General features: G+C 40.2%; 1 protein-coding gene across 5 annotated transcripts in view; it reads right to left on the reverse strand.

The window, feature by feature from the left end:
* nhsl1b (NHS-like 1b) overlaps window positions 1-12,238 on the reverse strand; it is a 133,517-nt gene that overhangs the window by 17,440 nt on the left and 103,839 nt on the right. For all 5 annotated transcript variants that reach the window (XM_030046941.1, XM_030046940.1, XM_030046943.1 and 2 more), the window contains 2 exons: window positions 8,534-8,686; window positions 3,762-3,889 (listed from right to left, as the gene is read on the reverse strand). In XM_030046941.1, the coding sequence (XP_029902801.1) occupies window positions 3,762-3,889; window positions 8,534-8,686 (281 nt within the window). The remainder of the gene's footprint in view (window positions 1-3,761; window positions 3,890-8,533; window positions 8,687-12,238) is intronic.

The raw sequence follows: 12,238 nt of genomic DNA on the forward strand, positions 1-12,238 counted from the left end.
GAATATAAAGCAACAGAACAGAATAGAATACAATAGAATAGAACATAACTTTATTGTCCAACTATACTGTGTTGGAAATTGGGATTGCATTTTTCATGAGCCTCTGAGGAAAAGGTTCTTTCTGAGTATGTTTTTTGCATTTGTGAATCTGCCTTGCTCCATTTAAACTCACTAACCTTCTATAATAGTAGATTTATACTAAGCATAGTTTACACATGAGTGCACACACACACACACACACACACACACACACACACACACACACACACACACACACACACACACACAGTTTAGTTTACTACATTGCTGTGACCTTTAGAAACCAGGTTTGCTGTAAACATGTTTCACGATCAATCAAACCCGAATGAGCACACACACGCACACGGACACAAACGAACATCAGGCAAACTGGCAGAGAGGTTGGGAGATGGCAGGATAAAAAAAGAGAGAGAACAGTCAGAAAGAGACAGAGGCACTCATGCATTAAAACTGTGTTCTCAGTCCTGGTGTGTATTTCACTGCAAAGACAGGAGAGGAGCAATCTCTGAACTTGTAGTTACTCCAGGGCTTTAAATAGCCAAGAGCAAACAACCTCCCTCAACTGGCTAAATGTGTCTAATGATAGTTCAAAACCCAAAATGTCCAAAGCGATTTCCAAATTTCAAATTGCTTTGAACTGAAATATTCTCCTTTGTTGCTATGATCACAGAGAAAATTTTCAAGGACTTGTCTGACAGTTACCTCACAAAGTTTTGAGGGTTACAGACTTCAGTTTACATAATGCAGTTTCTGCAGTGACAAAGCAGTAATTGTACTGCTAAAACAAAAAATACTAAAAGAATATTGCCAAGAGAAATACGTACCACAAATGTTTCAAGCAATTGCCAGTGTCCGTTTGAGACTGAATTTTAGTCCAGAGCCCAGTGAACACTAATCATTGTTCAGTGCTGCGTCACTCCAAATGTCTCTACAGCTTAAGCCCTTCCAGCAGGAAAAAACAGACTTTTAAGGGAGTGCTCTTAATATATTCCATAGTCATGAAATTTTTCAGGAGCTCCAAAATGTTATACCAAAAAGACAGTCAGTCCCTATTTCATGGCTCATCCTGACATTCCCACACATCAGAATGACTGGTGAAGATTGAGATTTTTTTTCCTACTACTGGAACATTCATCCAGATTATGGATGGATGGGTGCATGGATGCATGTGAGTAAACAACAGAAGCCCAGTGGAAGAGAGGAAATGTGAAGGGGGTAACAGAAAGAAAAGAGAAATGAGTGAGGATGGTGGGAAAGATCCTCAGAAACAGAGAGCCCAGTTTGGTGGGACACGTGCTCTTTGCCACCACAGCGGCTCAAACAGGAGCCCAGATTCTCCTTTTGAAGCTGCTGTCAGCTAAAGTTAGGCTCAGGACAACGAAAAGCGATAAGGAAGAGAGGGTAAAGGGGAAAACAAGAGAAGAAGGGAGATAGGAGGTGGAGAGAGGACAATGAGTCGCTGGTATCAAGGGGTTAATAGGGGGACAAAAGAGGCCCTCAAACTGACAGTGAAAGACCCCGTTCATTAAGAGAGACCACTCCTGACCCTTTCAGGAGCCCTCGGGTCACGTGTACATGTGTTTGTGTGAGGGGGAGAAAAGAGGAGGAGAGAAAAGGAGAGGCAAGGAGGAAAGAAGAGAGGAGATGGGGAGAGGAGGAGAGAAAAGAAGAGCAGAGGAGAGGACAATAGATGATGCAGAGGATGAAAGATAAGATGAGGAGAGAAAAGAGAGGAGAGGGATGCATACCTGGATGTCAAACCATTTACACTCCACTTCACACTGTCTGCCAGACAAAGCAGCAATAAATAACCGTTTGTCTCCATGTTTCTTTCCCCTCCTCTCTGTTTCTCTCTCTCTCCCTCTCTAACCCTCCTATGCCATCACTGTCACATCAGAGAAAAAAAACAGCCCCACCAAGTGTAGAGAAAAACAACATAACTATTTGCTCTTGGGGGAGATTTTGGTCTATGGATTTGGCAAATATCTGTTGGGTTTCTGTAAAGCGCCTTGAGATAATTTTTGTTATGATTTGATGCTATACAAATCAAACTGAATTGAATTGAACTGACATAACTCAGGAAGTGTTTATGCTCTACGAGCTCTGTGTGTTGAGTGGTTTGTGTATAAAAGGCTAGAGACAGAAAGAGAGAGCAGGGCCTCCACTCATTTTACAGTTCAAAAATCTACTTTTTCTTGGCTGAAAAATTAATACGTATGCCAACAGCAGAGCTTAATTAATTAGTTGATTGACAGAAAATTTCTTATAATTTTCATAATCAATTAATTGTTTTTGTCTTTTGTGACAATACCACACATTTGGAGATTACAATTTCACAAACATTAAGAATTACTTAGTTTTCTCAGTTTCTTATCATTACAAAATGCAATCAAACAACTTCTTCATACCTGAGTCCTCTTTATGATGTGTCACAGTATGTCAGTATATGAAAAATTAGCTATGCCATGTTTTTTTTAATATTATTCTGTCAATCTTATTTCATATATGCTATATAAAGGTCTGAAATGTTGGAGTACTTTTGTGAATAAATTGGGATGGGAATGACAAGTTTTCCAAGGTGCAGCAGTATGAGGGATAGCCTCTTTTCTGTATATCATTATTTGATAAATAATTAAAGTTGGGTTTTTTTCAGCTTGTGGTCATAAGGAAGCAATTTCAAGATATCACTATGGACTTTGGGAATCTGTGATAGGTATTATCTTTAACATCTTATAGATGATGGATAGATAGATAGATAGATAGATAGATAGATAGATAGATAGATAGATAGATAGATAGATAGATAAGAAATTGACAGACAATGAAAAGTTGCAGCCCTAGTTGACAGTCATGAGGAGGTATGATTGGTAGTTTATAACATGCCATTAAGGCTAAAAGTCTGCATTTTGTCGTTGTCATCATAGCAGCTAATTTAAGGAACTAACACAACTTCAACAGACAAGAGGAACAATCTGGTTTGAATGAAAACTTTTCAAGCCCTTGAAATAATCGCATTTAGTTCTGGGGGGCTGACGTGTACAAATAACAATAATAGAAATTGAGAATAAACTTGGATGCACTTTTAGTTCCAGCCACTAGAGGTCAGACTGATACTGGGTGAATAATCCAGTTAGCTGCTGCAGTCCACACATGAAAAGTGCAAGGATGGACTGGGGATGTCACAAGAATCAATATTTAGGTATCAAGTCAATGCCAAAACTCTGAGAGCAAAACCAGCACTTGTGTTTGTACTATAAGTAGTATGGACACAACCTGATCACTCACTCTGTAACACAGCATTTTATTCTAATGTAGCCTGAGCCTGTATGTGTAAATACATGAAACTCTCACAGCTGCAGTGATGGTTACAGGACTGTATCAAAATAAGAAATTTGAAATGGTGTAATTAGAAATGGCTGAAATGGTGTGTTTTCTACATGAAGTCTACAGGCCAGTGTTGTTTCTGTTTTTAAATAAAGGAAAGTGAACTGAGGAAACAGGATTTCTGTTTCTTTCTGAGGTATCAAATCTCACACTGACTTCCAGTGTTATCGGTATCAGCAAAATTCTGGTATTATGATATCACTAATCTGGACATTTTTGTGGTAGGACGGTGCATTAAGTGACTATGCAGGAATCCTTGTGGGTAACAAAGGCTTTATAGGTTCAAGCCCTGCAGCAGCCACTGAAGTGCCCAAGAGCAAGACAGCATGGACAAGTACCTTTTTGTCGTTGTCGTCATCATCTTCGTCCTGCAGGCTGCTGGTGGAGTGTGTGGGGTCAGAGAAGGTGGGACCCTGAGAATAGTACTGGGAGCTCCGGAAACCATCTTTCCTCAGTTTGTCACACTCTGGAGGACAGAGGCAGATGAACTGGTTACACACACTGCGCCAAATTCCCTGATATTTCTCTGACACTCCATCCTGAACTGATGAAATATAGAAGGTGGGAACTGAAGCAAGGGAACAGCACCAAGCTTGAAACACTTCACAATACAGTAGCTGCAGCACCAGCCTGTTTAGTCTATCATTTAAACTTTACTTTTAAGTGTTATACAGTTTTGAGCGATAATATTAGCAAATAAAATGTTTTTATTCCATAATGTTCAATAATTACATACCGAATTTCCATGACTATATTTCTGAGGTGTAAAGCAAGGTAAGAAATGGCGAGAACACCATGTCTCATGACTCTGATCGGCTGGTTTCCTAGAACGACATGGGAGCTGATTTCAATTAAATAAAAATACCTCAATTGTTCTCCCTTCTCAGGTTCTAGCTCCACTTGCCAAGATTAAGATCATTAAAAAAAATCCATGACTTTTCAAAAAATGTGTGTATCATTTTCTAAAATATTTACATGGTTGAAAAATACATTTTTGAATTCCATGACGTTTCCAGGAAGAAGACCTGTGAGAACCCTGGTTATACAGTCTCTCTTTGGGCTAAGGTCTAGTGAGGGAAAGAAAATAAAATTAAATTATTCCCTAGATTGCTGGGATCCCCTGGAAGTCCCTCAGGATCCCCACAAAATTACAAGATAGTTAGCAAAAAACAACCACAAAAACAGCAAAATTACTTTTAAAAAATACAAGAAAACTTTATTTGTAATTATTAAATAATATAATTAGGCTATTGTCAGGATTTCTTTTGTTTAAGTGTTTAAGTTCTTTTGTTTTTTGGAGGATATAAATACAATGCAAACAAACAAACCAGAACGCCCACCTCAAGAAATCTGTATTAGAAATCTGTAGTATCACACAGAGGTTTGTTCTTGCTTGCACTTCAAAATCAGTCAAATGAAAACACTGCAGCAGGAAAGTAAGGGTGAGTGTATAAAATTGATGACACACACACACAAGCACATGCACACAGACACAAACACTACAGGCTACACACTGCTGCTCGACTGTACATAGCACAACATACTCTGTGTGTTTCTGTGTGCATGTGCCTATATATCACATGACTGCAATCTCTGCCAAGTGCTGCTCACACCTCCTCTCATCGCCACCTGCTGTGATGTGTGCAAGAGTGATTGCACATGTATGCCAATGTGTTAGAAACAGAGTTTATAAATGAATGACTGTGTGTGTGTGTGTGTGTGTGTGTGTGTGTGTAACCAGAGAGGGGGGTATCAGTTCCAGTCTGTCAGACACAGATGGCACAACCATCCCTCCCTCTCTCTCTGGACATTTTCGACTTTATCTCTCTCTGTGTGTGCCAGGAGCAACCAGGGAATCCTTTGTCTACTCTCTTGATAGCTAACTACGTGTCAACTGCTACTATTGCTACTTCCTCCACCAGAAATAAAACACACACTTGAGAGTTTTGTGTGCTTCTACTGATGCTAGATCGATGCTGGGAAAAGAAATCTAGTCACTTTGCAAGGGATAAGCCTTTTCTGTCAAGGTAGAATCTAAAGTTACAATAAGAGCAGTGATGAAAGAGTGAGCACAAAATATGTGCACATCGATTCTCTTATGCTGGTAGCTTATCAAGAGATATGTTTCTTTTTAGGCGGTGCATTATTCCCCATTAACACTAATGTAAAAATCCTCCTCAACCATCTTTTATCTGCCATCCAAGGCATTTATTCCATGTGTGTCACTGCTACACAATTAAAATCCTTTGTGGTTTATTATAGATGTGCGCTAAGCACATACATATCACTACTAGCACCTCAAAGACCATGCCGCCTCTTTCATTTGCCATTTATCTCCATAGCTAATTACAGCCCGTCTCTATGGAGAGACACGCTGGTGCATGTATAATACTGTCAGCTAATGGGGTCTAATGGGGCTGGCATAGGTACCTACTGTCACAACAAGGTGATGTGTGGCGGTGTGGAAGAGAGGGTTTAGGAAGCACTTGAGATGATGATAATGAGGATGATGATGGAGCAGGGCTGTTAAGATGATTGGTGTGGTGTGATTGGGGATGGTTGATAAAATAAATAAGCTCTGAGCAGCTCAGTCGTGCTTGTTGCTAGGCAGGACTGCAGGGAGGAGAGGCAGGCTACAAGAGAGGACAAGCATTCTGTGTGCAGAAATAATATGATCTTACTAATTGGCTGCATGTTGTAAGTATTTTATAGTGGAGTGTGTCAGGCTGACCTGGATAAACCAGTATACGGAAATCAAATTTAGATTTTGTTTTGACATCCATGGAACACCAGATAGGAACTTAAGAGTCAGTTAACCTTCTGATGCATAAATTATGAAAGCCTGAGTCAAGATTTTTTTCTTATGTGTTTTTACTCTTCTTAGGGCATGAACACTTTTGTGAGTCTCCATACTTCTTTAAGGATGCAGGACTGGTATTAACATGTCATGATACTAGTATTAATATGTTTTCAGCAACAAGAACTGACAGTCTCTGCATAAACCTCAATGGAGGGCAGCAGCAGAGAGCATTCTAACAGCTGATATGCAATTCCACCATAGAAACCATTGCATTTAGGAGAAAATGACTTTAAACAGCTGTCCACTGTAGTGACCGCTATGCGCCAAAGGGTTAAAGGTTTTTTTTCAAATTCTTTCTTGTGAAGATGCAAAACTTTCAGCATATTATTGACAGTTATCTGACCTTTGTTGCGCAATGTGGCTGATGCATTTTGACCTTTCGGCACGTTTTCTGGGGCTTGCGAGTTGCCTGTGCAAGCCTCAGCACTGAGGACAGGCTGAAACCCAGCCAGCGTGTGTGTCCCCATCTGATTAGTTATTGATTGTTGGGGCATGCAGGGCAGATAACAAACTTGCTGCGAGCAGCATGCGTGGCATCACTGGACCCATTGATGCATGGATGGGCTGCGTTCAAACTGGTATTACCTTTCAGTCATAAACTGTTGTATAAAATCCCTTATGTGCCTTTACCAGGACATATAGGACCCTAAGTTTGGAGCTACCTGTTGAGACAACCCATCTCATTTCAAATGGCACCCTCATTTTTTTAAGTAAAGGTATGTAATGAGAATGGAATTTCAATTTTAAATTATAATTTTACAAATAGAATTCACAATTTATTTATTTTTTTTTAAGGGGGGTGGGCTTTTAGCTTTAGCTTTATATATCTTTGTGCTGTCTTTCCCAAGAGAAACTTGAATCTAATCCTTAAAGGGCCAGCTGTGGTTACGTCTGTAACCTCCACTCTTAGCTTCCTGGGAACAGATGAAGAGTGGGAGAGCTAAAACACACACCATGACTAAACTACACACAGGTACTGTTACTGGACACCTGTTGCTGCGCTGGGGGGCTTTCAGTGGGACCCCTGGGGGTGGGCGGTGATGACAGGTTGAAGGGGACCTGACTAAAGTCCAGCTCCCAAGTGGTGTGTGTGTGTGTGTGTGCCTGGCCACATCAATATTACAGGAAGTAACACCAGGGTATGTGTGTAGTGTCTCAATAACAGTAGCAAAGGTAGCGACAGCAGGAGTGCCGAACAATGGGACAGACCAACAAAGACCTCAACAGGCTGTAAGCATTAGGTTACATCGTCCATTGCCCACAGTTCATTTCCCTCTGTCTTTCCCTTTATCTCTCTTTATCTATATCACACAAGGCCACCAATAATGTACACAACAGGCCTTCTCTGTGACGTACTGCACACACACACACCCATATAAATCAACGTGTACACACATGCACACCTTATTTCTCACACCTGACTCTCAAGCCTTATCTCTGGGAATATGATAAAAACCTGTGGCTCTCATAGAAACTCTTAGACAAACAGGTGCCAGTATTTCCTGGTATTAGGACTTCCCATCCTGGGAACGTTGCGATGTAAAAAGGAGTGTCACTCTGCTGTGACTCAGCTCCCTGTTTGTTTGACAACAATGTGCTGGACAAACAAGAGGGCAGAGGATCTCACACGGGTGTGCTGTGCACACACTGCAGGCTTGAGCATTTTTACAACACAGTCAAGCAAAGGTGAACACAACATAGAGTTCATTCACATTTGTGTTAATCAAATTCAATAACCCTGTTTTGACTAATCTGAGGACAACTGCAGCATGACCAAGATTTTTCAGTATGTGTATTTTTGTTGAATAGCTGATTTGAATAAATAATCAGAAAACGTGTTGGTTGAACTTTTAAGCTCTCGACTTTTTCACAACTTTAAAAATGATGTAATTTGCATTTTGATCATTTTTACAGTAAAAACGTTTTAAAAGTATGCCGTTCTTCCACATCTCCAAGGCAGGAAAACCAGCCAGAGTCATGTAGTACATGGGCAGCTAAATACATGACGGGGATTATTGCTTTGTATTTTCTTAACATTTATGAGAGGTACCAAATCATTTACTTTTATTCCTATCTCCATGCATAATGATGTATCTCTGTAGAGATAAAAGGAGGTTGGAAAATTATGACTCACTTCACAACAGCTGATAAGTTAAGCTGCTCTGCCTATTCCTTTGTCATGTAACCAACTACTGCGCTGTGCAAATCATATCTGTCTTCCTGATTTGTCATGGGCATGGAGGTTGTTACCTCGCAGGGCAGTCTTGAGGTTGACTTTGGCCTGGCGGTGGAGGTCTTCTACACAGGCTGGCCTGCTGCCGGGTAGGAAGACATTTTCCTGCTGGTGCCATGGGGCTGTATAATGGACCGTCCACTTACTTTCCTCATCCAGGTTAGACACCGCTGCAGACAAAACAGGGATTAGGTTAAGATTTTTAAGTAACTCTTCCAAGTCTGTGTGACAGTCATACATCTCAAACATCCTTTACTGTATCACCGTGCTGTGTGACTCACTAGATTAAATACCATGAAAACTTGGAAAAAATATTTTGGAAAAATTACAAGTTGTAGTTGAAACCTGAGCAAATTCATGTTCAAAAACACTGGAAAAGGCCAATGAGCCAATGAGCAAGAAATTGATTTAAAAAAAAAAAAAAAAAAAAAAAAAAGCAAGACAATGACCTGAAACTTTGCAAATAAACAAATAAATAAAATTGTCAATTAGTGGAAAAAACAAGAAAATGACCATAAAAATATTTTTTTAAAAATAGTGAAAAAAAGAAAAACAGGATTACCAGAAATTTATAAATATTTATAATTGTAATAATTATACATTTAAATGAAATTACAAAAATTACCACAACACTCAAAAAAAATTAATAAATACATAAATAAAAGCCCACTGACAGGCTCCTGGTTTTCAAAACTACTATCATGCTGTAGTTTCCAGGAAACACTTTCAGACCTGCAGTATTGAAAAGAATATTGTTTGCTAGTGGTGTGGAACTTAAAACAAACAAAACAATCCAAATGATAGACAGCCCTAAGTGAAATACATCAGATGATGGAGGCAAAAGCAAACTTTGCTGAAACATTTAGTTGGAGATCTCCTAGGTACCTGCTTTTGGTGTGTTGAAAAAGTTTGTTTTTATTTGGAGGGGAAGAGCAGGGAGGAGAGCTGCTTTGTAGTGAGGTGTCAGTCTCGACACTGATGACCTTACACTAAGCTGAGACGTCACACAGTAGCCCACACACCTTACAGGGGGAGGGGAAAGAAAATGGGATGGTGGGGGTGGTGCAGCGAGCTGGAGGGAAAAGCTGACCAACTCATATCCAACTCGACAAACTCACAAACTGACCCTTCTTTACAGAAAGAAAGCTACAATAAAACAACATGCAAACAATGTTATCGAGCAAGCTATCTGTACGTCCAATATGTCAGGCTATTAATTGTCCCAACACCCATTCATTGGGTTTAACCCCCTCTCGAAACCTGATTAAAATGAATTCATTTCTTTCAAGAAATGACCACAAAATCACCCCACAAAAACTGTATAAAAAAGAAATAAAGAAAAGAAAAATTACAAGACAATTACCATAAAAATGCCAAACAAAACAAAACAAAAAACAGAAAAAGTAAATAATAACAATGATGATAATAATAATAATGATTAAAGTTTTTAAAAAGGAAGAAAAAAACAGAATGTTATGAAAATAAATAAACAGCAAACTACAAGAAAATGACCAGAAAACTAGAAAATAAAATTACAAGGAAAATGTTACATTTCTTACCAGCCTCAGAAAAAAAAAAAATTCAAACGTTTTCTTTCATTTTTTTTTTCTTTCAGGTATTTAGCAAATAAATAAATACCTGAAAAGTTCAAATAAATGCAATACTGGCACACCTGTCTCATAACTTTGGCTTACCGAGAGAGCGTATCCAAGCCAAAGTTGGGGATCGTGGATGCAGGACTATTTCCATTTAACCAGCTGGACTCTAGTCAAACCCACTGTCTGTGCGTCCCTGTCCTAACCACCACACAACTCTGACCATCCATCTGACCCATGCAGGGGAAGAGATCTGGAGGAACCCAGGAGGTAAGGGGGTGGGTCAAGGAAAGGGCTGGGGGTGTGTGTGTGTGTGTGTGTGAAAGAGTGTGTTGGAGTGGGGGAGGGGTCGAGGGTGGGGGCCTACCAGTTCTTATACATGCAAATGGCCCATCAGAGATGGTGTGAGATGCTGTGTAAGTGCTTTGATATATATGTTCAGCTGTCGACAGATCTTATCATTGACCACTTAAAGGGATAGTTCACCCATTTTGAAAAATCTGATATTATCACCTCCTAGCTGTTCTGTAGGACAGTAGAGGTGCTATTGTCCTCTCATTGTTACTGAGTGTTAAATACTGACTGGATGCTCCAAATGCTAAGTGTTAGCCTCCTGCCATTGAAGAGGACTTCCCCCAGACTAACATTCTTAAGCGTAACAAATAAATAATAGCTATCCCTTTAAAAATTCCAAATTTGTAATTTGTTACATATGAGGTGTAGTTTGTGTGAGTCTAAACTGAAAAAGCCACTCAAGTCTATGTAGGCCTATTAGATGCATTCATACAGGGGACATAGGACAATCGAGTGAGCCAGGCATGTTGAACTCCAACTGTACGGCTTCCAACATCCCTTAAAATCTGTTTTTAGAGCTTGATGGTGTCTTGAGAAATGGTAGGTTGTTAAAATCAAACACTAAAAATTATTTGCAAATAGTATTTGACTTTGGTCTGACCAAGGGACAGACACGCCATGGCCGGGGAGGCCAGAGGCACAGGAAAATGTCACCTGATGTTGACTATGATGGGATGAAAACTCCTGCATTGCGTGCGTATGTGTGTGTGTGTGTTTGTGAGCATGCCATCAACATTGTGTTAAACATGCTGTGTTGAAACGTGCCTACACCAATCAAAATAATTGATCAAATGCATCACGAGGCAAAACTCCTGACCATGAGCCCACGCTGCAGAGCGCATGGGACAAACACACACATATACCACAAAAGCTGCACTCCTACAACACAGGTCAGTTGCAGCCCGAGGTTCTAGCACATTTAAATTTGATCAAGTGGGGAATAAGTAACACTCTCCAGCTTAAGAATGCCTCCAAATGGCCATGAGCAATGCACTTAAAGTCCAACTGTTTAGCTGTCTTCAGATAAACACTAGTGGCCTTAATCAGCTGTCCAGGAAACCTGCAGCTTTCCTTAACCTGGGACTTGCCAGAAACCGTGAAGTGCCTTCTAGTTCCTTTTCCACTGTATGAACAACAAACCATGAAGGGTATGAAGGGCTCCATAAAAAATCTTTGTTTCAGTCTTTTTGTAGTCTTGCTTCATTTTTTCCCAGTGGCCTGCTGTGCACACGATGCCTATCTCTCCAAATTCTGAGAATTTAAAAACAAAACAAACTGCCCGTGAATACCAAAAAACTTCAATTAAAAGCTGTCTCTGTGCTTTTCAATAGAATGTATCAGCCTCTGACATTTTACATGAGTATGTTCCTCCTGGCGAGCAGGGGCAGCTTTTGCTCCTCCTACTTGTTGGTAAAGAGCAGCCTTATCCAGCCACAACTGCTCAAGTAGCAGCTGCGAGTCTTTTTTCCCGTAACGGGCTCTCCAGCTGAGTTAGGATGTTTTAACACAGAATCTGGCAATCCAATACCTTCCCTGCTGGGCTGTGCAGAGGTGTGGGTGTGTCACTTCATGACGTTGGGCTGCGTTCTGAAAAAAGTTGATTCTGGTTCTACTTCTTGCTAGTCAGCCGCTCCGTTTTCTTGCCGAATCCCCTGTGGTACACACTACCCTCATTCAAATGAATGAGAGGACCGGCATTTTTCATGCATTGCTGGATTCTGTCTGAATGCAGTCTTACTGTTATGTTATTTGTTAAACAGGACACACAAAGTA

This window comes from Myripristis murdjan, chromosome 24, assembly GCF_902150065.1.
Source record: "Myripristis murdjan chromosome 24, fMyrMur1.1, whole genome shotgun sequence".
Taxonomy (NCBI): Eukaryota; Metazoa; Chordata; class Actinopteri; order Holocentriformes; family Holocentridae; genus Myripristis; species Myripristis murdjan.